This window comes from Aotus nancymaae, unplaced genomic scaffold, assembly GCF_030222135.1.
Source record: "Aotus nancymaae isolate 86718 unplaced genomic scaffold, 86718_ANA_hifiasm-v0.15.2.pri h1tg000041l, whole genome shotgun sequence".
NCBI classification, from domain to species: Eukaryota; Metazoa; Chordata; class Mammalia; order Primates; family Aotidae; genus Aotus; species Aotus nancymaae.
In genome coordinates, this window is record NW_026988455.1 from 9,011,352 (window position 1) to 9,037,648 (window position 26,297).

General features: G+C 40.7%; 1 protein-coding gene and 1 pseudogene across 1 annotated transcript; one reads left to right on the top strand and one right to left on the bottom strand.

The window, feature by feature from the left end:
* On the bottom strand, window positions 1-25,113 carry MTFMT (mitochondrial methionyl-tRNA formyltransferase). Its single transcript, XM_064361433.1, has 9 exons — window positions 24,905-25,113; window positions 21,792-22,001; window positions 17,585-17,707; window positions 15,188-15,290; window positions 13,744-13,819; window positions 10,859-10,950; window positions 2,946-3,024; window positions 1,714-1,796; window positions 1-435 (listed from the first exon to the last, which is right to left on the bottom strand). The coding sequence occupies exons 1-9, from the start codon at window positions 25,111-25,113 to the stop codon at window positions 241-243; spliced, it is 1,170 nt and encodes a 389-aa protein (XP_064217503.1). The 3' UTR covers window positions 1-240.
* On the top strand, window positions 21,241-21,670 carry LOC135268662 (transmembrane protein 126A-like; annotated as a pseudogene).
* Window positions 25,114-26,297: the final 1,184 nt, after the last annotated feature.

Genomic DNA, 26,297 nt, shown 5'->3' on the forward strand with positions numbered 1-26,297 from the left:
TTTGATATCATAAATGTAAGTTTTATTTAAACTTTTTTTTCTTTTGCAATTCAAGTAGAAAAAGCTGTTTTTAACTACTGTTACACAAAAAGTGGAAAGTGAGGCAATCCATCTTTTCAACAGTAATCTTCTCTTCCTCTTAACAGTGTCATCTTCTTTGAAAGTCCAGATAATTCCTTGTAAATAAGGTTTTTAATAAATTACAAATATGTAATAGGTTTTTATCCATCTTCTTCCTATCTAGTCAATGCACTGTTGCATAGCAACAATTTTTTTCTGCTTCTTCTTTGTTGGAAGTCTGAGAGTCTGAAATCTGCACTGGCATGGTGGAGCTTGGGAATTTTTTTGGTACCAGGGATGCAAATATCCATTGTAGAAGTCAGTAGCTGTTAGTGTTTTCTTGAGCATCACTGATCGAACACCAATCCAACCACCCTAAAGGGCAAAATACAAATAGTGAATAGGCAGGGGTTGCAAAACTAAAAAGCCAAGTAAGTATTAGTTTATAAAATTCATCATGGAAACAAACAAACCAACGAACCTTGGCTAATGCCTAGCTGCAAACAGCACCATACTAAGTAACAGGTATAATTCCTTGACTCTATTAGGTTGGTGTAAAAGTCACTGCAGTTTTTGCCATTGAAAGTAAACGCATATTACCAAGGAGTGATAACAAATGTACAGACCTATATAAATGTATTTAAACACAAAAGGAGCAGAATAAAAGGTATGCAACATCAAATACATATATAGGCTGGGCGTGGTGGCTCATGCCTGTAATCCCAGCACTTTGGGAGGCCAAGGCGGGTAGATCACCTGAGATTAGGAGTTTGAGACCAGCTTGACCAACATGGCAAAACCCCATCTCTACTATAAATATGAAAATTACCCAGGCGTGGTGGCAGGTGCCTGTAATCTCAGCTACTTGGAAAACTGAGGCAGGAGAATCTCCTGAACCCAGGAGGTAAAGGTTGCAGTGAGCCGAGATCGTGTCACTGCACTCTAGCCTGAGCAACTCCATCTCAAAAAAAAAAAATAGAAAGAAAGAAATACATATATAGACCCAGACAAGGACAGCAAGACATATGCACCCAACACTGTTCCAAAATAAGCTGGTGAGAGACAAAGGGAGGTTGATGGAGTTTTGTATTCACATTCTGTGTAGGTCAGATCAATCTATCACACATTTTAAACCTCTTCTTAAGCATAAAATATCTCACATGAATACCACATGATGCAAAATACCTGGGAAATGGAAGGAATGTGGAACACTTCTCAGTCTTATAAAACAATAATGATTCCAAAGTTATTTTAAACAGTTCAGAAATCTCTCTACTCCTGTTAAGCAGTAAAAGCAAGTAGGATATGTGTCCTGTAGCAGTTCAGCCAGATATTTTGATATGACTATCTTTTATGTTACCAAGCACAAGAGCTTGTTAGTTAAATTGGGCTGCTGAAAATACACATGTTCTTTGAAGAAAGCACTCTAGCTACTGAATCTTCTTTGAGTAATTATAATGCCTTGGCAAAACTTCATCACTTTCAAAAAAATTATGCTAGAGACTCCAATATTTCTTAAGAAAATTAAATGGTCTCTTGACCCAATCCAATGGACAGGCAGTTAAGTGAAGTTCCAACTAAAAACAATAAAATGATACAGACTATAAACACAGTAAAACAACCATGATAACTTGAAACTAATGGAAAACATACCTTGCAATAAACCAACAGTATTTGTGACTGTTTGTGGTATATTACTGATCCTGGAACAAGAGCCTGTGCCATTAATTCAGGATCTGAAGGATGGAAAAAAGAAAAGATATGCAAGAGAGAAAAGTAATTATGCAAGTTCATAGTTCTTAAAAATAAAAAAAAATCTTAGGAGGCTGTATTAATACGAGAGAGAATACATTTGCTGACACTGACTTTGTAAACCAAAACTTACAAGGAAGCCACAGGGCTCTCTGTGCATCAGAAACCCAAAGGAAAGCGTCGCATGCGCATACAAAGCTCTAATTCCTTCACCCAGTCTCCCAGTGATCACCTAAAATGCTGAATCTACAAGTTTGTGTTAGCACTTTGGTGAAATAACTAGCCAACAGGGAGAAATACATGGAATGTTTAGGATTTAAGCTGGCCCTTTCATCCCTGCCCAAACGAGTAATTCCTAGGTTCCTGGGAAACTCCAACTACTCTAAATTAAAGCTTCCTCTGTGGCTCACATTCCTTCTGTCCACCATATTGGGAGGGCCTAACTGATGGGCCTCAGAATGGACCTATAGCATGAAGTATGAATACACTCTGGCCTACATTTTCACTGAGTTGCCCAAATATTTTCATTATAATATTCACCAGAATGAAACTAATCAAGTCATTTTGCATTCTCTGAAATCCCTAATGTAGGAAATCACAGAGCTTAAACACTGCTCTGCCTACTCCCAGGTTCTTATGTTTTTTTTTTTTTTTTAATGGAGTTTCACTCTTGTTGCCCAGGCTGGAGTGGAATGGTGCAATCTTGGCTCACTGCAACCTCTGCCTCCTGGGTTCAAGCGATTCTCCTGCCTCAGCCTCCCCAAGTAGCTGGGATTATAGGCACGTGCCACCAAGCCCAGCTAAGTTTTTGTATTTAGTAGAGACAGGGTTTCACCATGTTGGTCAGGATGGTCTTGAACTCCTGACTTCAGGTGATCCACCCGCCTCAGTCTCCCAAGGTGCTGGAATTACAGGCATGAGCCATCGCACCCAGTCAGTTCTTGTAATATGTAAATGACATGAGAATGAGTGTTGCAAATAAGATAGTAAGTGAATGTAAAGTAGTATCATTACTGAACTGAAACAAACCAAAATAATTCTTTTTAGTAATTGTGATGTATGATAAAACAGATGTATTTCTAGACAGACTACAGTGAAAACAGCTCCCATGTTAGCTATTCAAAAGTTAGTACCAGCAAGGATTGAACTGTTAACTTCTACCAAATCCAGAAGTTTAATGGTATTCGCCATCCAGAGCGTCTGCAATGGAATCTGCAAGTAAAATTAAAGAAGGTATAAGGAATAGACTCAACTCCCAAACACTTTCAACTACTATTTTGTGTTAATCTGGACTTTCCCTGAAATTAGAAGAATTGGGAACTCAGTCACTAAGTTTCATGGAACAGGCCATAAACACGACTCTACATCAGTCTTTCAATGATTTATAAGATCTTAAACGTTATTTTAGTACATACTTACCTATTTCACTCTATCTGCTGCACGGCAGCCCATTTTATGAATATATAATTTTTGCAACAAATATCTTTATGATAGATATTTCAGTTATTTCAATTTCTTGGCATTTATAACATTATAAACTAGGGTAGCAGGCTTGTAGATATATCTTTGAGTACTACATTTCCGGATAATAATTTTGGGGTTTTCTGTTTTTAAAGTGGAATGTCTAGGTTAAACAGCATCAACATTTTATTGCTAAACTGCCTGGATAAGTGAGAAAAAAAATATTATAATCTCTTGCTGTTTATTATTAGTGAAGCTGAGGAACCGTCCATGTATTTGTGTGCACTTTTATTTCTCTGTAACCTGCCTATTTAAGCCCATTGTGTGTGTGTATATGTGTGTGTGTGTGTGTGTGTGTGTGTGTGTGTTTTGAGATGGAGTCTTGCACTGTCGCCCAGGCTGTAGTGCAGTGGCGCAATCTCGGCTCACTGCAATCTCCGCCGCCTGGGTTCAAGCAATTCTCCTGCCTCAGCCTCCCAAGTAGCTGTGACTACAGGTGTGCACTACCACACCCAGCTAATTTTTTTGTATTTTTAGGAGAGACGGGGTTTCACCATGTTGGCCAGGATGGTCTTGATCTCCTGACCTCGTGATCTACCCACCTTGGCCTCCCAAAGTGCTGGGATTACAGGCGTGAGCCACAGTGCCCAGCATTTTTTTTTTTTTTTTGAGACAGAGTCTCACTCTTTTGCCAGGCTGGAGTGCAGCAGCGTATCTTGACTCACTGCAACCTCCACCTCCCATGTTCAAGCGATTCTCCTGCCTCAGTCTCCCAAGTAGCTGGGCTACAGGCATGCACCACCACGCATATTTTTATTAAAGACAGGGTTTCACCATGTTGGCCAGAATGGTCTTGATCTCTTGACCTCGTGATCCACCTGCCTCAGCCTCCGAAAGTGCTGGGATTACAAGCGTGAGCCATTGTGCCCAGCCTGACTTTATTATGGTAAAAAACACGTAAGAAAAGTCTACTCTATTAACAAATTGTAAGTATACAGTACAGTATTGTTAACTACATATGCATTGTTATAATATAGCAGTTTCCATGATTTTAAAAGATAAGATTTGAAGGCTTCCCCCTCCAATGGTTGGCCAGTTATCCCAATGCTATTTACTAGATGTTAATCCATCTTACCCCTCCCTCCAGTGTGAAATATCACCTTTATCATGTAACACACTTCCAACATACCTGAGATCCTAGAGCCTAATTTAAATATGTTAATAAATTTAAAATATGTTAATAAAAATTAACACACACCAGGAAATAAGTTCTCTCAAATTTCTGAATTGAATGCATTTTCAGAGTGTAGTTCAATCCTCTTATTTCATAGATGAAGAGAGTGAGGCTCAGAGAAATGCAACTATTTCCCAAAGTTGGACCCAGCTAGTTAGTGGCAAAGCCAGTTCTGTTTTCTGATTCTCAGCACAGTGTTCTTTTTATGACGTCTCTTAAAGAGGATATTTAACTTTCAGAAGAGTTAGGTTGTTGTAATAATTTGAACATTAAATCAAAAAAGTAAATGAAGTTCATAACCGTTATCTATGTTATATCCTCTTCTAGAACTTGCTGGCTCACTTTTATTTTTTTTGCCTGCTTCAATAAAAGCTCTGAAACGATTTTCATGTGTACAATTTTTTTCTTTTAAAGAACTCAAAATATTTTTGAAACATGCTTACTGACTAAAAAAAATTTTTATTTACTGAGAGTAAAACATGCTAGGTACGTACTCAGAATATAGTCTCGATCTTGAAGAGGTAAAGCTCACCTTATCATCAGAGCTTTGTAGAAAGGAAAGGAATGGTAAGAATATAATCATTTTGGTGTCTGCCATCATTACTGCCAAAATCTTACATTTGCATGGATTTACATTCATCTAGTTCATTTCCTTTGATATTGACAGTTGTGCATGTGGTCATTAATTCCACTTTAGAGGTTAAAAAAAAGCAGAAGCTCAAAAATAAGGGCCTTCCTCTCGGGTAGTAAAGGGCAGCTCTAGGAACCAAACCCCACCTTCTGGCTCAGTCTTTTTATAGCACAAAGCTTTTCCCCATGGATAGAAAAGATAAATGGCAGAGGGTAAGAATCATCATGTAGTTATAGGTGCCAACAGATTTCAAGCTGCTGGCCTAAATTGCATCTCAGGAAGTTGTCTACTTGATATCTCCATATGAATGTCTTCTAACTTATGTCAAACTTAACATGGCGAAAACTATTGATTTTTCTTCCCAAATTTAATCCTCCCCAGACATCCTCATCTCAACTAAATGGCTATTCACCCAGTTTCTCAAGCCAAAAATCTATGAATGATCCTAATTTAACTTTCCCTAATTTCCCAGATTCCATCAGCAAATCCCATTGATTCTACCTCCAATCATAATCTGGATGTCCACTTCTTTCTACCCACCATTATCATTGTTTCAAACTGCCATTGTCTGTCATCTGGCTATCTGGCTACAGTTGCAGCTTTTTTTTTTTTTTTTTTGGACAGGGTCTTGCTCTGCCCCAATTCGGTTATTTATCGTTTTACTGCAGAGTTGTTATAAGAGTTATTTATTCTGGATATTAGGCCCTTATCAGTTAGATGATTTGCAAATATTTTCTCCCATTCTGTAAGCTGTCTTTTTTTTTCTTTTTTGAAACAGGGTCTCACTTTGTCACCCAGGCTGAAGTGCGGTGGTGCAATCACAGCTCACTGCTGCCTCAACCTCCCTGGCTCAAGTGCATCCTTTTATTCCAGCTTCCCAAGTAGCTAGGACCACAGGTGTGCACCACGATGCCCAGCTATTTTTGTTTTGTTTTGTTTTTTTGTAAAGATGGGGACTCCCTACATTGCCCAGTCTGGTCTCAAACTCCTGGGCTCAAGCAATCCTCCTGTCTCAGCCTCCTGAAGTGCTGGGATTATAGGCATGAACCACCACGTCTGGCCTACCTTTTTTCCTTTGTTGATGGTGTCCTTTGAAGCACAACGCTTTTTAATTTTAAAGAAGTCCAATTTCGGCCAGGCGCGATGGCTCACGCCTGTAATCCCAGCACTTTGGGAGGCCGAGGCAGGTGGATCACGAGGTCAAGAGATCGAAACCATCCTGGTCAACATGGTGAGACCCTGTCTCTACTAAAAATACAAAAAATTAGCTGGGCATGGTGGCGCGTGCCTGTAATCCCAGCTACTCAGGAGGCTGAGGCAGGAGAATTGCCTGAACCCAGGAGGTGGAGGTTGTGGTGAGCCAAGATCGTGCCATTGCACTCCAGCCTGGGTAACAAGAGCGAAACTCGGTCTCAAAAAAAAAAAAAAAAAAAAGAAGTCCAATTTCTTCATTTTTAGTCTGATTGCTTATGCTTCATGGCATCATATCTAAGAAAGTACTGCCTAATTCAATGTCATAAGTATTTATACCTATATTTTCTTCTAAGAGTTTTCTAGTTTTAGCTATTCTTCAGCTTCTTTAACTTTTACATATGATGTGGCATAAGGTCCAAATTTATTCTTTTCATTGTGGACATCCAGTTGTCCCAGCACCATTTATTGAAAATGCTATTCTTTCTCCATTGGATTGTCTTGGCACTCTTGTCAGGAAAAAAAAAAAAAAAAAATCAATTGACTATAAATGTATGAGTTTATTTCTAGCTTTTCTCTCTTTTTGTCTTTTTTTAATTTTTTTCTCTTTTTTTCTGTCACTCTTAGGATATGCTTCAGTTACTATTTCTAGGCTTTTTTAAAAATCGGAGACAGAGTCTCACTGTTACCCAGGCTAGAGTGCAGAAGTGTCATCTCAGCTCACTGCAACCTCCATCTCCCAAGTTCAAGTGATTCTCGTGCCTCAGTCTCCTGAGTAGCTGGGATTATAGGCATGCACCACCACATCTGGCTAATTTTTGTAAGTATTTTTAGTAGAGATGAGGTTTCACCATGTTGGCCAGGCTGGTCTCAAACTCCTGACCTCGAGTGATCCATCTACCTCAGCCTCCCAGAGTGCTGGGATTACAGACATGAGCCATCATGCCTGACCTATTTCTAGACTCTTAATTCTATTCTATGAAGCTACACCCAGTACCATGCTATATAGGTTACTGTAGTTTTGTAGCAAGTTTTGAAACTGAGAATTATGAGTCCTCCAATTTTATTAGTTTTGGCTATTTTGGGCTCCTTGCCATTCCATATGCACTTTAGGAGCAGCTTGTCAATTTGTACAAAGAAGCCAATTGGGATTTTTTTTTTAGGAATTGTGTTTAATCTGTACATCAATTTGGGGAATAGAGACACCTTAACAATACTAAGTTTATCCAATCAATGAATACACAGAGGTCTTTCCATTCACTTGGGTCTTCTTTACAGTTTAGTAGCTCTAATAGTCTTTTTGGAAATTCTTCACGATTTTTTATATGCAAGATCATATCATGTACAAATAGAGACAGTTTTACTTCTTCCTTTCTAACCTTTTATTTGGTTGCCTTTGTTTCTTTTTTCTTGTCTAATTGCCCCAACAGAACAAAGTTAAATAGAAGACATTTAACTCTGAGAAAGCAGACATCTTTATCTTCTTTGTGATTTTAGGGGAAAGCCTTTGTCTTTCTCTTTTTTTTTTTTTAAGAGACAAAATCTGGCAATTTTCTTTCCTTCTTTTCTTTTTTTTTTTTTTTTAGAGACAAAGTCTGGCAATTTTCTTTCTTTTTTCCTTTCTTTCCTTCCTTCCTTTCTTCTTTTTTTTTTTAGAGACAAAGTCTGGCTATATTGCCCAGGCTGGTCTCAAACTTCTGGCTTCAAGCGATCCTCCCACCTCAGCCTCCAAAATATCTGGGACTACAGCATCCACCACCGCCCTTGGTTTCTTTCATTAAGTATGATGTTAGATGCAGGTTCTTCATAGATGTCCTTTAGCAAGTTGAGGAAATGCTCCTCTATTTCTAGTTTATTGAGGTTTTTAAAAAATGTGTTAGATTTTGTCAAATGCTTTTTCTGCATCTATTGATACAGTGATGTAGCTTTTGTCCTTTATTCTACTAATATGGTATGTTACATTGACTGATTTTCATGTTGAACTAACCTTGCATTCCTCGGATAAATCCCACTTGGAGTGGGGCATGGTGGCTCACATTTGTAATCCCAGCACTTTGGGAGGCCGAGGTGGGTGGATCACTCAAGGTCAGGAGTTTGAGACTAGCCTGGCCAATATGGTGAAACCCCATCTCTACTAAAAATACAAAAAAATTAGCTTAACATGGTGGCTCATGCCTGTAGTCCCAGCTACTTAGGAGGCTGAGGTAGGAGAACTACTTGAACCCAGAAGGCGGAGGTTGCAGTGAGCTGAAATTACTCCAGCCTAGGCGACAGAGTGAGACAATCCCACTTAGTCATGGTGTATAATCCCTTTTTATATGTTGCTAGATTTAGTTTGCTAATTCTGTTGAGCACTTGTGCATCTATATTCAGGGATATCAATCTGTAGTTTTCTTTTCTTGTGATTCTTTATCTCGGTTATCCCACCTTGGGTTTTGTACTAGCTGTTCCTCTGCCTGGAATGCTCTTCTCTGATCTAGACATGGCTGGCTCCTTATTGTCCTTCAGATTTCCGCTTAAGTGTCAGAGTCAGAGAGAGGCTTTTCCCATCACCAATCTAAAATAAACTCCAGTTATTCTATATGATCCTATTTTTATTTTCATCAAGGAATTCTTCACTTTTTTTTTTTTTTGGAGACAGAGTCTTGCTCTGTTGCCCTGGCTAGAGTGCAGCAGTGTGATCTCGACTCAATGCAACCTCTGCCTCCTGGGTTCAAGTGATTCTCCTGCCTCAGCCCTCCTAGTAGCTGGGATTACAGGTGCATGCCACCATGCCCAGCTTATCTTTTTATTGTATTTTTAGTAGACAGGTTTTCACCATGTTGGCTAGGCTGGTCTCAAACTCCTGACCTCAGGTGATACACCCGTCTTAGACTCCCAAAGTGTTAGGATTACAAGTGTGAGCCAGCGTGCCCAGTCTAGATTTTTTTTTTGTCTGTCCTCCCACACCACCTGTACCTTATAGTACCTAGTACACTGCTTGACATATAATAGGGCTTCAATAAATATTTTGTTTAATGAATGAATGAATAATAGCAGCTATCATTTAATGAGTATCTATTCTGTGCCAGATACTGTACAAGATGCTGTAAATCCATTATTATCAGCCCTGATGTTCCAATGAACAAACTAAAGCTTGGAGGTTAAATAACTTTCCTGAGTCTACAAAGTTAGGAAGTAGCAGAGTCAAGATGGAACCCAGCTCTGTCTGGCTCTAAAGTCCTTGTTTCCTGATGCCATTCTGTGGCAGCAGGAAAATGATAGGATTTGAAGTAAGACAGATCCTGTTCAAAACCTGACTCTGACTTTCATTAACTAGCAACATGACATTGAGTAACACTTAATAACAATTATCTACTTTAAGCCTCGGTTCCTTCAACTTTAAAATGGGATAATAATAACTGTAACATGAGTCTGTGATCCTCCTTATTGAAGAATGCAGCATGCTATAGATATCCAATGGTAGTTCCCCATTTAACCCAACATTAATAACAGAGATGGTCCATTAAAAACCACACACTTGGCCGGGCACGGTGGCTCATGCCTGTAATCCTAGCACTTTGGGAGGCTGAGGTGGGTGGATCACCTGAAGTCAGGAGTTCAAGACCAGCCTGGCCATCATGGTGAAATGCCATCTTATTTAAAAAAAAAAAAAACCACACACTTGGCCAGGCACAGTGGCTCATGCCTGTAATCCCAACACTTTAGGAAGCTGAGAAGAGTGGATCACTTGAGGTCAGGAGTCCGAGACCAGCCTGGACAATATGGGAAAACCTCGTCTCTACAAAAAAATACAAAAATTACCCAGGTGTGGCAGTGTGTGCCTGTGGCTGCAGCTACTCAGGGGCTGTCACAGGAGGCTCATTCGAGACTGGGAGGCAGAGGTCGCAGTGGGCCAAGATTGCCTGGGAGACAGAGCCAGATCTTGTCTCAAAAAATAAAACAAAACACACGAACACATACATACGGTAAGCCCAGTGTTCAAATAACACACAAGTAGCTATTGAAATGAAAGAAAAACACCCCACAAATTTATCAATGAACTAGGAATTTAACTCAGACATTTTAACAAACTGTTATATTACTACATTTGATGTGCCATATGTAGAAATCAATGATTTAACAATTTGATTGTAAAAAAATGGCCAAAGGCAGGAAGACATACTGGAAAAAGCAGTGGATTAGGAGTTAGAAGATTTAAATTCATTTTTTAGTGACTGGCCACCTGTTAGTAATCTCATTTTCTTTCCCCTCACCTATGAAGTAGGATAGTAAAACTTGGTTATGTGAAACTGCGATGTACATATATTTAAAAGTGCTTTGTGAATTCTAAGGCCTCTATAACACTTTAAATAGTTTAAAGAATACTTTAAGAATAAATTTCAGGTTTCCTAGGTTTTGTTCATAAGATCAACCGTTTACTTGGGATCCTTTTATTTGGGATTATTCCTAAATAAAAATATTTAGAAAACAAATTACACACATAGAAAGCCAATTAGGCAGAACTGCAACCTGACTTCTCAACTTACTATATTTCCAATGGCACGGTACAGTCTGAATATTTGTTCTGAAGTTTGTTCCTCCCATTTTATACAACTGGTACCAGCAGAAATCTTAGGGGCTACAAGATAAAGCCAAGAGCAAAAATGAGTATCAGGGTCAGTGTCCATGAATTGACAACTATTGATACTGAATAAGAGATACCAGAGAATTCATTCTAATCTCTCAACTTTTCTATATGTTCAAAAGTTTCCACATAGCAAGTAAAAATAACAAATAATCATATAAATACTAAAAGAAAACATGAGTGAACTTCTTTATATCCTGGGAATAGAAAATGCCCTTCTAACTATGAAATGAGACTATATAAAAATAACTTTTTTTTTTGAGGCAGGGTCTTGCTCTGTTGCCCAAGCTGCAGTGGCACAATCTCAGCTCACTGCAACCTCCACCTCCCAGGCTCAAGAGATTCTTGTGTACAACAGAGACCCTATCTTAAAAAAAAAGAAAGAAAAAAAATCTCTTCTTACTAATAGGAAGTAGTCTCCAAGATACACTATTAAGTGAAAAAACAAAGGCATAGAAGAATATGTATTTTATGCCAACTTTTGTGAAGAAAAATGAAAAATAACACTATGTATATGTTTGCTTATTTTGGCAAAAGGAAACACTGGAATGCTAAATCAAAAACTAATAAAAATAGTTACCTATAGAGGGAGGGATACGGGTTAGATGAGACAGAGACGGAAGCAGGACTTCTACGAGTATACCTTTTTCAGTTGTTTTAACTTTCGTAAATATTTTACGTACTCAAAAAATAAAATTTAATCATAAAGGAAAATAAAGCAACCCCTAAAATAAAAAAATTAAAAAAACCTAAAACTTAACTATGTATGAAACTAGGTAACAAAACCACATGGAAAAAATAATCATTAGCAGGAAGTTTTGAAGACAGTAATCTGACTATACCATTAGAATATATTCTAAGGACCAAAAAGAAAAACTGTAAAGAAATCTTAAATCTTACTCAGTATTTTTACTGTTGGTAGTAATATTGGTATTGTAATACTGAAACAATCTTATGCATAGCAAATAAATAGGTTAATTTTTTTTTAAAAGTCAGTGTGACAAAATATAAGGAAAACCCTAATGATAAATTTGAATCATAAACAACATGAGCTTGAATATTTTTTAAAAATATAATTACTAGTTTCATCCACTGATACCTTATCTTGTAACAAATTGTTGTACCAGAGGGTCTCTAACTATCAACCCCACTAAAATGAACAAGGGCTCCCTGGAGAACTGGCTGATTTCAATGTGGGCCAGAGAATACATAAGTGGAGCCTGGGACAGACTGTGGTGGAAGCAAGGAAGGACTCCAAACTAGAGCAAAGTGAAGAGTGTTAACAGAATGTAGGGGCCAAATTTAAGGGGCTCCCACTGGCCAAATATGGGAAATCTGAACAACACAAAGAATTATGACTATAAAACACGATCAATTAAAATCTACATGTCAGATGATACTAAAAAGAATACATCTGACACCAGAATTGAAGGCAATTAATGGCACCAACTTCTTACTATAATTAAACAGAAAGAATTACGCCCCTGGCCCCATTTTAAGATTAACTAAAATTTATCTCCAATTAATGAGGAAAAACTCTTCTTTCCATAAGAATACCAGCAGCTATTAAATAAATGTAAAAGCAATTAGAAAATTGCCATTTTGTAATCCATAGTGAAATAATTCATTTCGGCAAGGAATATCAATCTGTACTAAAACTATTATGTGAAAGACTGTCGGGAAACAGGATATTTGCACAGTGCCAGAGTATTACCCCACAGAGTACCTGCTAATTGCAAAAGGGAAAACACACCTTAACACTGGAAAGATCTGGTGGTCACCATCTCAACCAAATGATCACACTTAGCTTCACTTGCTTTAGTACAACCTGATATCTTGGCTTACTCAAGTGGTACCTTAAGACTGTAGGGGACAAAAGTGAGACTTCTCTAAGTATATTAACTTTTGAATCAGCTATATGTTTTACATATTCAAAGAATAAAATTTAATCATAAAGGAAAATAAAAAGCAATCCCTAAAATTAAAAACAAACTGAAACAAATGTTTGTACTCCTAACTCTACTAAAAAAAAAAAAAGAAAAAAAACAAATGTCACTGAAACGTACTCTTTCCAAAAACTTTAAGCCTGAGTCCAGTTAAACCTTTAGAACTAATTATAGGAAACATAAGAGACAGGGAACAAGTTAAACAACACTGGAAGAAAACAAACAACTGGCCTGGTCTCTTCAGAAAGTCAATGACATAGAGCAAGGAAAAAAAGAGGAATTTTTTAAAGACTAAAGAGACATAACAACTAATTACAACTAAATCCTAGTTGGAAAAATAAAACTATAAATTTGTAGATAATTAGGAACACTTAAATATGGACTGAACATTGGATGCTATTAGGAAATTCTTCATTTTTCTTAGGAAAGGCACACTAAACTGCCTAGAGATGAAAGATCATGATTCACACTTCCAAGTGAGGAAGCAAAATTTTAAACACATATACTAAATACACAGAAAGAAACAAAATATGGACAAACATTAATAATTGTTGACTCTGGGCTAAACTGGTGTTTAGTATACCAGTCTTTCTATTTATTTCTATTTAATATTTTCAAACTAAAAAAGTTGGAAAAAAATGCTCAATCCTTCATAAGGCTATATGCTAAGAGGGAGAGAGAATGCTTTCCACCATTCTTCGGAAAAGCACACAGAAGTGGGCACTCAAACTTTACTCAAAATTATGGGAAAAGCACAGCTAAGAAGTCAGAATGTTCAGATGCTATAGTGATATACAGAACCTTTAGAAAGACTGAGAGAGTCTCTGCAGCCTTCACTCACCATAAGTTGCCCCCTCTGTTGGCTGCTGCCTTCCATTGTTCAGACTTTCAGGCAAATTTTTCAAAACTGAAATGAGCTACAAAAAAAAAAAAGTGATACATTAAAAATGAACAGAAGAACAAAGGCAGAAACGCATTACAATTCAGTACTATGAAATAACCTATAACTTTCTATCTTTTTCTCAAATTAAAAAAATTGTTTCTTTACTATTGGCTCATCAAGGCTGAACCTATAACTTTGAAAGAACTATGTGGCAGGGTAAGGTAATACATTGGCTTAAGTTGTCAGGATAGGTGTCTACCTGGGGAAACCTTAGTAGAGATTCTGCTCTCTGTAGAGTACAGGTCACTGATTCACTTCTAGAGAATGCGGTGGAAGCTCTGGCATCAGGATAGTCTGTGGCTATACACACTCTCACCCCATGGGTAAGAAGGCAGTGAAACCTCACAGGAGAACGTACTATGGAGTCACCCAGCTCTGGGTTCAAATCCTAGTTCCACCACCTACCAGCTGTCTCATTGTGGAAAAGTTATTTACCTTGTCTCTGGCCTTCAATGTCATCATCTGTGAAACAATCAACAGCAACAACTATCTCAAAGTTGGGAGGGTAAAAAAAAAAGTCTATAGCCGGGCGCGGTGGCTCATGCCTCTAATCCTAGCACTTTGGGAGGCCAAGGTGGGTGGATCACCTGAGGTCAGGAGTTCAAGAGCAGCCTGGCCATCAGGGTGAAACCCCATCTTTAAAAAAACAAAAGAAAAAAGAAAAAAAAAGTCCAAAGAGTATCTAGAATAGTCTTCACAAGCCAACGCTCAATAAACAGCAGCCACTATTATAAGATCACTTGTGAGCCAAGTGCCTAGAATAGGAAATATCATCTATACAGGTGGGAAAAAAATCTTCTTCTGTATAAAATTAACTCGTTCATATGGAAAATATAAATTTAATCATTAAACATTTACCCAGACTCTACTCATGCAGTTTCAATGAGCTATATACACAAATACACAGAGAGAAGAAAGATCATCTATAGGTGGAATGGTCAGCAGAATTCCAGTACAAATGACTGGAAACCAGGCACAGAAATGGAAGGAAAGCTATGAGCCACTTAGGAAATTGCTGTTAGTTCATTCTGATGGGAATGCAAGGTTTACATATGAAAGTGAGGAGAGTGAAATTGGGAAGAATAGTCTAAGGCCTCACTATGACATGTAGTAGGCAATATAAGATCACCTGTTTCATTTGAAAGCCTTTATTCAATACCTACTCTTTGTAAATTCTCAAAGATGTACATGAAATCACAAATGCCAGGCTAATTTTTAGGAAGCCAAAGATAGAAACTACTCTTTTTTGTTTTTAAGAAAATTAGAAGTCACAAAATTGTTCTTTGCATAACCACTTAGGAAACCCACTAAATGAGTAAAAAGCAGTATTGGAGAATTATACCATGTTGGCACCCAGTCTTGACAACACTGCTTCCAATTCCTTTGCAGTGCTCTTGGGCGGCACAGGAACAGTTTCTTGTTTGAGAATTGGGCCTACATCAAACCTAGCAAAAAATCAAAAGCAAATAATAACAACGATTACTATCTCCTGAATCATTGTCTACACACAGAAAGATACAGGGTCTGCATGCCTGTAGTCCCAGTTACTCAGGAGGCTGAGGCAGCAGGATGGCTTGATCCCTGGAGTTTGAGACGGGCCTGGCCAATACAGCCAGCCCCATCTCTTAAAAAATAAAAAAATAAAGATAGTTTATCACTGGCTATTAATTTGGCTGTCAGCCACTAGCAAGGGAGATATGTCAGTCTGAAAGATGGGAGAACAAAATATGGCCTGTATTTAGATTCTAAATTTGTTTTTCCTGAAGGAAAAAAAGGATACAGTTGCATATCAGGAATTTAATTACAATTACAGAAAAATTATACCATTAGTAATAGCATCAAAAATTTCTATTTGTATACGAAAAGCATAAGGCAAATAATTTATTTTCCATGGAAGTACAGTTAGGAAATTCCTAATTATTTCTTTCTATAGTTCCTTCCTCAAAGGATAAGAGTTTTACCTAGATTATCACCATGGTAGGTGGTAGGGCCAGGAGCGGTGGCTCACGCCTGTAATCATAGCACTTTGGGAGGCCGAGACGGGCGGATCACTTGAGGTCAGGAGTTTGAGACCAGCCTAGCCAACAGGATGAAACCCCATCTCTACTAAAAATACAAAAACTTAGCTGGGCATGGTAGTACATGCCTGTAGTCCCAACTACTCAGGAGACTGAGGCAGGAGAATCGCTTGAACCAGGAAGCAGAGGTTGCAGTGAGCCAAGATTATCTCACTGCATTCCAGCCTGAGCCACAGATTGAGACTCCATCTTAAAAAAAAAAAAAAAAAAAAAGGAAATGCAAGCATATTTGTATTCCCACAAGTCTGTTATTTTACATCAAGCTCTGTAAACACTGGCCATAGGTTTTCATGAGAAATATGCTTTATTTAAATTTTTTTTTTTTTTTTTTGAGATGGAATCTCACTCTGTTGTCCAGGCTGGAGCGCAGTGGTGCGATCTTGGCTCACTGCAACCTCCGCCTCCTGGGTTCAAGTGATTCTCCTGCCTCAGCCTCTCAAATAGCTGGGACTACAGGCACGTGCCACCATGCCCGGCTAATTTTTTGTATTTTTAGTAGAGACAGAGTTTCACCGTGTTAACCAGGATGGTCTCGATCTTCTGACCTCGTGATCCGCCTTTCTTGGCCTCCCAAAGTGCTGGGATTACAGGTGTGAGCCACAGTGCCCGGCCTATTTAAATTTTTTAACTGTGTTTTTGTTCATTCTATTTCTAATCTAGAAGCTTTAATAAAACATTTATTGTGAAAAATTGCAAACACTCACCAAAAGAGTGAACAGTCTAATGAATCAACATATATACATCAGATTTTTTTTTTGAGACAGGTTCTTGCTCTGTTGCCCAGGCTGGAATGCGGTGGTGCAATCTTACCTCACTGCAGCCTAACCTCCTAGGCTGAAGAGATTCTCTCACCTCAGCCTCTTGAGTAGCTCTGACAAGCTGGGACTATAGGTGCATACCAACACACCTGGCTAATTTTTTTTTATTTTTTTGTATGTTGCCCAGGCTGGTCTTGAACTCCTGGACTCAAGTGATACTCCCACCTCGGCCTCCCAAAGTGTTAGGATTACAGGCGTGAGCTACCATGCCTGGCTCAAATTTTAGAATTACCAAAGTTTCGCCACTCTTGTCTCATCTACTGCCTCTCTTGTTTTCTGAAGTCAGTTAAAGCAAAGCCCAGACACCATGTTGTTCCTGTGAACTTGTGAATTATTCTTTTCAGAGGGGAAATTAGGTGGTAACAGGCAAGAGACTGAAGAAACTCAAGTTTAAATAATTGTTTCTAGACTGCAGGTATGATAGGAAAAAAATGAATGTTTTAGGACAATTATATTGCATATCGATATATAATATATTCTTGTTTCAGGTTCCAAAAAATTTTAGAAACCATGGCCAGCAAAACCAAGATTCAAAACAATTAACATACAAAAATCCCACCTCTCGTTTATACAGTGTCTTTTATAGAAAGTATTAATAATGTAACTTATTTCAGTTAACAAATTACAATTTTCATATGGACTTTAAACAGATCCTGCATAAATACCAAAAGACATACGGTTTATGTTAAAAACCAGGAAAAAACAGAAAGGATATAAAAGCGACAGCAGCACTCTGGAGTCACAGAAATTAGTGAGTGCCACTCATTCATCCATTGCCCCCCAAACAGGCTGACATCAACATTTAAAATCACAAAAATCTCAAGAAAGGGAAATATGTTCTACCTTTTAGGTCTAATTTGCATAATTGTGACTCCAGCAACTGGGTCTCCATGAAGCACTGTATGGATTATAGGGGCTGGGCCACGCCATCTCGGGAGGCAACTGGGATGGACATTCAGTATGCCACTGAGTTAGAAAATGCAGAAATTAGTATGTCAGTGGGCGTTACCACTTCATTACCACTACCTAAGCTATTACACTACTTTTCATTATGAAACTTTCCCAGAAATTTTGAAAACCTGACGGTTAAATCTAAGTCTTGTATCACCTGAAAGGAAAAAGGTTAAAGGTAAATTCATTCTCTTGCCATAAGAAACCAATGAAATTTAATTAAAAACAGAGCCAGAACAACTATTCGCTGTTCTAAAGATGTCCTACAATAGCCCAGGATGTCTGGGAGTTTTAAATGCATTTATGACTATAAGAGAACCACTCAAACCCTATTATGCATCTCATGAACAATTCTAATTTTATAGTTTAGTAATATAACTACCCTCACTTCACTTGGTTTACATACAGACTGCCCAAAATAAGCTTTCTTTACTAAGACCAGGTCGGCCACAGAGACCCCCACCCAGGAAGCACTGGAGGCATTAAGAAGCAAACACCCGGCCAGGCGCAGTGGCTCATGCCTGTAATCCCAGCACTTTGGGGTTCTGAGGCAGGTGGATCAAGAGGTCAGGAGTTTAAGACCAGCCTGGCCAAGACAGTGAAACCCATCTCTACTAAAAATAAAAAAAAAATTAGGAGGGCGCAGTGGCAGGCACCTGTAATCCCAGCTACTGGGAAGTCTGAGGCAGAAGAATCGCTTGAACCCAGGAGGAGGAGGAGGTTGCAGTGAGCCGAGATAGCACCACTGCACTCTAGCCTGGGCAACAAAGCAAGACTCCATCTTAAAAAAAAAAAAAAAAAAGCAGCAGACACCCAAATAGAACAGCAAAGTGGGACTATCCAAGGGCCAAGAGTTTTCAGAGCTGAGAGTGTCAGGGGCCTGACAGCATTCTGGACTGAGGGCCTTGAACAGCCTCTGACCCATGTAGTTATTCTCTCTGAACAGGTGATTATTATTAACAAGCAGGTGTTCTGTGTTTTCTCATAGAGACAAGATAAACTAGGTAGGCAGCTGATACCTGCTTACCACTGATCAAGGACAAACTAGAAAGTATTCTCCACGAGGAAGCCATGGGGGCAGGGTCACATATCCTGTGCTTAAAGAATTGTTTTAACAGGTGTATGATATACATATACTGTTTTGCTACTTTAGAATGCCCCAAGCAGTTTTCCACTTGCTGGGGAGTGGTGGCCACGTTTTCCTTGCCATCGTTCTCAACAAACAATATAATTTATCATACACCCAGCATTTCTCAGCAATCATACACTCAGCCATTTCTTCTTTCTTTCTTGCATTTCTCAGCAATCATACACTCAGCATTTCTCTCTCTCTTCTTTCTTCCCTTCTTTTCCTTCTTCTTTTGAGACAGGGTCTCACTCTGTTGCCCAGGCTGCTGGCTCACTGCAGCCTCAACCTCCCAGGCCATGAGATCCTCCCACCTCAGCCTCCTAAGTTGCTGAGACTACAGGTGCATCCACCATGTCCAGATACTCTTTTATTTTTTGTAGAGATAGGGTCTTACCATGTTGCCCAGGCTGATCTCCAACTCCTGGCTTCAAGTGACCAGACTCAGCCTCCCAAAGTGCTAGGATCACAGACATAAGCCACCACGCCCAGCCTAAAATAATCCCCACCAAATGATCCATTCACCTTTGCTGTTTATCCCAATATACCTATCATCCACTGATGTGCAATTTAAATACTTTACTAATCTGTCATTAGTTTAATGATGTCTCCATCAGCATGGCTGTGCCCTTGGGAACATGTATATATGAGAATGTCTTATATTCTAAGTCTCACTGTTCAGTCCAATCTAACAAACATTCACTGAATACACTCCATGTGTGGGCACTGTTCTAAGTGTTAGGCATACAAGCAGCAGTGAACCAGACAGAAAAAAAAAAAAATCTTGCCTTCAGAGAGTTTATGTACAAAGAATGGGAGATAAGCAAAAAAAAAAAAAAAAAATATGTAAAAGGTTTGCCGGATGATGCTGAGAGCTACAGAGAAAATAAAGCAGAGAGGAATATGAGGGGGACAGATTACAATTTTAATAGTGGTCAGAGAAAGCATTACCATTAAGAAAACACTTGAACAAGAACAGGAAGGAGGTAAGGAAATAACAATGAATATATATGGGAGAAAAGCATTCCAGGCAGAGGCAACATTAAGTTCAAAGATCTTGAGGGAGGTAAATGCTCGGTAAGTTCAAGGCACAGCTGGGAGACCAATTAGGCCTGGCCTAACTTTTATTCTGAGTAAGACAGAAAACTACCAGAGGATTTTGAGCAGAGTGACATGATCTGACTTAAGAGAGGATCACTTTGAGGCAGGGTACAGTGGCTCATGCCTGTAATCCCAAAACTTTGGGAGGCCAAGGCAGGAAGACTACGTGCATCCAGGAGTTTGGGAAGAGCCTGGACCACATAGCAAGACTTCTGTCTCTCCAAAAAAAAAAAAAAGGTTAGCTGGGTGTGGTGGCACATTACTATAGTCCTAGCTACTCAGGAGGCTGAGGCAGGAAGATCCCTTGAGTCTGAGGCTGCAGTGAGCTATGATAGCAACACTGTACTCCAGCCTGGGTGACAGCAAGACTGTCTCTAAAAACAATAAAATAGAAATAAATGAATAAAGGATCATTTTGGCTGCTGGGCTGGTAGAAGACTAAGAGGGCCAAGGATAGAAGTACAGACCAGTTAGGAAGCTTCTGTAGTAATGGAGGAAAGAGTGGCAGCAGTGGAAGTGATGACACACAAATTCTTTTTTTTTTTTTTTCAGACAGAGTCTTGCTGTGTTGCCAGGCTGGATGCAGTGGTGTGATCTTGGCTAAATGCAACCTCCGCCTCCCAGGTTCAAGCAATACAGACAGAATTTACATAGATTTTGAAGGCAGAGCCAATAGGATTTCCTGATGGATTGGAGATGGGGTATAAGAAATTAAGCATGACTCCAGGATTTTGGTGCAAGCAGCTAGAAGGATGGAGTAGCCATTTATTGAGATAAGGATTTTAGGAGATGCTCTGGGTATCTTGAATGTAAAGTAGCTATCAGACTTCCAAGCAGAGCTGTGGAGGCGGTAGGTATAGGGGGCCTAGAGTTTGGGGACAGAGCTGAGCTGGAGGGACCAATTTGAGCGTTGTCAGCATATATATGAAATTTAAATGAAGGTGGATAAAAGCTCATAGAGGGTGAAAACGAGTTAAATACACTTTGACAACTCATGCCACAAAAAAAATGTTCCTTAGTACTTTAAAAGAAAATGTCAGCCAAATATGGCTGTGCCCAGGCGAGTTGAGCAAAGGCTGCAGTGAGCCCCAGCATGGCTGAAGACGCCCTGGGGAGGCACCCACCAGCTGCTGGGAGGAGAGCATAAGGCTCAAGACGGAAAATCATCAATCCAATACTATCAAGGAAAACCTAACAATTTTTGATATCATAACCAGAAAACTTAACCAGCTTCCACAAGCAGAAAGGAATCTACCTGAACAGGGACTGCCATATGTTGGATTGAATGCTGTTCTCTGTGGCCTCATAGCAAATACTCTCTTTTAACGTGTCTTGAACATGACACAGGCTCTTATAGCTGCCGGCTTACTAATGGCAGCGATCCCTTTTCTTACGACAAACACAGCTTACAAAAATTTTGTAAATTTTCCTTTGAATACAGGTGATTTGAATTATGAAACCTACACCATAACACAGAGTGGACTGGTTGGTCTTGCTTTCGGTGGTCTATAGCCTGTTTTCTTGGCTATATTTGTGACTAGAAGCCTAGTAGCCAGGTATAAATCAACTCTGTTTTATACAGAGAAAGGGAATATCTTAAGTTACTGGATTGGAATTTCTAAGCCTGTCTTTAGAAAGATGTTATTTCTTATCTTGTTCAGACTGTGCTTGCAGCATACCTTGGATTTAAACAATATAAACTACTTATAAAGTCCCTTCAGTTACCTGAACCTGGCAGAGAAATTCACTGATTTTAAACAAACATGTACACAAAAATAAAATGGTAATGTTCAAATGATCACATTTTAGGTACAAGGCCCATTTATAAAGACCAAGGTTGCTATACCACATTTCCTTACAAATAAAACTTACTAGGGAAATTTAAGAATAAGAGTCTCACTCAAAAGTTGGCCAAACGAAGCCACCACTCCAACATCATATTCTCCAGATCCAACGTCCGGCCACTCGTACACTGGAAGCTGAGACTGCACAGCATACTGCTTCACTGGCAGTCCTTTCGGTGATGGAGAAGGCATTGTGACCACCTCCAGTTTGTCGATTAACTCTTCCTCTTTGTTTTCCCTAAGTTAGGGTGGAAGAAAAATGTGAGTGTTAAGGCAATGACTCAAAGCTAAACTACTTCACATATCATTAAGTATTTTTATGATTAAACTCATGAAGCATTTAGGGCTAAATGATTATAACTACTGTGAGAGACTGAGTTTTCATTTTTCTTTTTTGAGATGGGAGTCTCACTCTGTCGTCCAGGCTAGAGTGAAGTGGAGCCATCTCAGCTCACTGCAACCTCTGCACCCCCCGCCACCAGGGTTCAATTGGATTCTCCTGCCTCAGTCTCCTGAGTAGCTGGGATTACAGGTGAGCGCCATCACACTCGGCTAATTTTTTGTGTTTTTCAGTAGAGACAGGATTTCATCATGTTGGCCAGGCTGGTCTTGAACTCCTGACCTCAAGTGATCCGCCCACCTGGGCCTCCCAAAGTGTTGGGATTACAGTCATGAACCACTGTGCCTGGCCTAAGTTTTCATTTTTTCCTTAATTATTTTAAATGTTAAGAGTGGTATGTGGCTAGTGGCTACTGTTTGGACAGTATCATTCTAGGTATTTCCTGTGCATATGGAAACATATATAGTATGGATACTTTGTGCAACTGGGATATTACATACTGCTTTGTGTTTTTTTTCCTCTTAACAATGCTATATATACTATTATGTGAGTCTTTTTGAAAAATGGGTTACATATACAGAAGCTTGTATTGCACTGAACATTTCTAGAAGAAACCAAAAACAGTGGCTGTCTCTGGGTAAAGGAACTAGGAACTGCTAAACAGAGGTGGAAGGAAGCAACTTTTCACTGTATGTCCTTTGACTCCATGGAATTTTTTACCATAACCATGATGCCATTCAAACGCTTTTTTTTTTTTTGAGATGGAGGTCTGTTACCCAGGCTGGAGTGCAGTGGCGGGACCTCAGCTCACTGCAACCTCTACCTCCTGGGTTCAAGCGATTCTTCTGCCTTAGCCTCCAGAGTAGCTGGGATTACAAGTGTGTGCTACCACACCTGGCTAATTTTTGTATTTTTAGTAGAGATGGGGTTTCGCCATGTTGGCCAGGCTGTTCTGAAACTCCTGACCTCAGATGATCCCCCTGCCTCAGCCTCCCAAATCCCACTATGTAGCTGGGATTACAGGTGTGAGCCACCGTGCCCTAAACATTATTTTTAAAAAAACAAAAATAAGGCCGGGCGCGGTGGCTCAAGCCTGTAATCCCAGCACTTTGGGAGGCCGAGACGGGTGGATCACGAGGTCAAGAGATCGAGACCATCCTGGTCAACACGGTGAAACCCCATCTCTACTAATACAAAAAAAATTAGCTGGGCATGGTGGCGCGTGCCTGTAATCCCAGCTACTCAGGAGGCTGAGGCAGGAGAATTGCCTGAACCCAGGAGGCGGAGGTTGCGGTGAGCCGAGATCGCGCCATTGCACTCCAGCCTGGGTAACAAGATTGCGAAACGCCGTCTCAAAAAAAATATATATATATATATACTATGGGCATCATTCCATGGCAGTACATGTAGCACTACCTCATCCTTTTTACCTGCTGCACAGTATCCTATTGCCCAGGGGAGGTACATTTATTAAACAGGTATCGTATGCACACACAGAGGAGCTACGAGGAGTATGTCCTGGGACACTAAAAAGAAAGCACAGGAGTAATGGAGCTGCCAAGTGAAGCATCATCAGAAGTGTCAGGATAGGCCAGGAATGATGGCTCATGCCTGTAATCACAACACTTTGAGAGGCCAAGGTGGGAGGATTGCTTGATCCCAGGAGTTTGAGATCAGCCTGGGCAACATGGTGAAAACCGGCCTCTGCAACAAATTGAAAAATCAGGCATGGTGGTGTACGCCTGTGGTCCTAGTTACTCTGCAAGCTGAGGTGGGAGGATCGCTTGATCCTTGAGGTCGAGGCTGCAGTGAGCTATGAGCTGGCCACTGCACTCCAGCCCTGGGTGACAGAGCGAGACTCCGCCTCAAAAAAAAAAAGTGTTGGTATAAATGTATAAATGCAGTGAGAGACGCATGTGACAACAGCTGCACGTGGAGGGTGGCAAAAAGAACCTGGAGTTTCCTTCCGGGTGTGTGGAGGGAGAAAAACCACACAGGGGGTTGACGAAGGATTCAATACTTGAAGAGCTGCTGTAAAGTATCTGCAGGGAAGAGGGGATGGAGGTGACAAAAATAAGTGGAAGGGGGACTGCGTCAGGAAAAAACAGGATGGGGAAATAAAACACATTAATTGGGAAAAAGCGACAGAGAAGTATATATGGTATTGCCACCACATACCATGGACTCTCAGGACTGGTTGGATTTCAAATAATTTTCTTTCCCAGTAAACAAGACTTATTAAATATTATAAATACTATATGTATACCTAACAGTTCCGATTTATAAATTTATTCTTTTGAAAACAGCTCGTTCTGGACTGTGTCCTTGAATACAAGGAGCACAGGGAGAACAAAGGAGCGAGACACGGGTGTGTCGAAGGATGAGGGGCAGGGGGAGGAACTGCAAACCGGGACACTGAAGTGGGACCCGGTTTCGGTCCGACCCACCTCTGCTGATGACCTTGGGCAATCACATAATCCCTGAGCCCCGCATTCCCCACACGCAAAACGGGCAGGAGGCCGTGGAACTAGCCCGAGGTATGCAAGCAGAGCGCCTAGCCCCGGCTCGACACAGCGGAGGTCGCGGGGCGGCTGGAGCACCCACAGAGGCGGCGGGGAGTGGGCGGCGCAGACCGCAGGGCAGGGGCTGGGCGCCCCAAGGCTGACCCTCGGGTGCGGGGCAACTTCCGGGCACCGGGAGACGCCGAGACCTGGGCCCACACCACTCTGGCGCCGCTGCTTTGCGCGACCAGAAGTCCAAAAACCCTCGGGGCCGGCCATCCGGATCCCTGGCCCGGATACCTGGCGGCGTGCAGGAATCGCAGCGCCTCGCGGGCGAACTGGTCCGTGCCGAAGAAGAGCACCCTCCAGGGCGGTTTCTCGCGGACTCTGGCGTCCCGGCCGTCCTCCCCGCTGAGTCCGACCAGCGCTCGCCACTGGGGATTCAGCCTCCCAGGCCTGGCACCACGAGCCAGCCGGGGCCCCCAGCAGCGCCGCACCAGTACGCGCATCGCCTTGGCCACCGGAAGCCCGGCCTGCGCAGGCGCGTCAGGGAGGTGACGAGGGCGCAGGCCGGGGCGGGCGGGGCTTGCCTGCTTGGAGGCGGGGTCTGGCTGGAGTTGGTGAACAATTTGCCCGCTACAGAAGCCCTAAATTTTCGTTCTATTTAATTGCACTATGTAGCCAATCCTCCAGAATAAGTCTTTCATTTTTAAAATCCATTTATTTATTTATTTATATTTATTTAGAAAGGGTCTTGCTCTGTTGCCCAGACTGGAGTGCTGTGGCACGATCTCACTCCAACCTCACTGTTTCTGGGCTCAAGGAACACTCCCACCTTGGCCTGCGGAGTAGCCGTTGTACAGGCACGCACCACCACGCCCAGCTGACTTTTTGTGGAGAAAGGATCTCACTATGTTGTCCAGGCTGATCTCGAACTCCCCAGCTCAAGCAATCCTCCTGCCTTGGCCTCCCCAAGTGCTGGGATTAACAGGCATGAGCCACTGCGACCGGCCTTGCTATTTTCATTATTCCGGTTACTCGTCACATCTACCTTAGGAGGTAGATATTATTACAACCATGTTACTGAAGAGAAATGGAGGCTCCGTGAAGTTAAGGACTTACCGGTGTATAAGGTCCACACAGCTAGTAAATGATAAACTAGAGGTGGGACTCTTGTCATTGCAAGGCTGGTACCAGATCCTAGCCGTGTGGCCTTCACAGCAATCCTATGTATTAGCCAGTCAATTACCTGCATTTTGCATGTCAGGTAATTGAGGCTCAGTTACTTGCCTGCGGTCACCTTCCTGAATGGAAGGCTCCATTTTTACTCCTCCCCTGTGGGTTTCTTTGCACACAGAGGGATATCATAAAGGCGATTCCTAGGGAAAATGGACAGGGAAACTTCTCTCCAGAAGATCTCTGAGGACCGTTAGTGCTTAGATTCTGTATCCCCAACACCTCCTTGAGTACACTCAGACATCCATGAAACAGGATCTGAGCAGAGACTGAATTTCGTTCTAATCTTATTCTCACCACGTTTTTTGATTTTGTTTTTTTTAGATGGAATCTAGCTCTGTTGCTCAGTCTGGAGTACAGCGACAGTGGCCTCTGTCTAGGAGGTCAAGACTGTAGAAAATATTTTTTTTTTTTTTTGAGATGGAGTCTCACTCTGTCACCCAGGCCGGAGTGCAAT

Bases quoted from the DNA above. Each gene is read 5' to 3' on its own strand.
- MTFMT (XM_064361433.1), bottom strand. From the start codon at position 25,113: ATGCGCGTACTGGTGCGGCGCTGCTGGGGGCCCCGGCTGGCTCGTGGT. The intron at 22,002-24,904 runs GTATCCGGGCCA...ACCCTAACTTAG, and splicing joins CGATTCCTGCACGCCGCCAG to GGAAAACAAAGAGGAAGAGT. The intron at 1,797-2,945 runs GTACTAACTTTT...TCCATCCTTCAG, and splicing joins TAACAGTTCAATCCTTGCTG to ATCCTGAATTAATGGCACAG.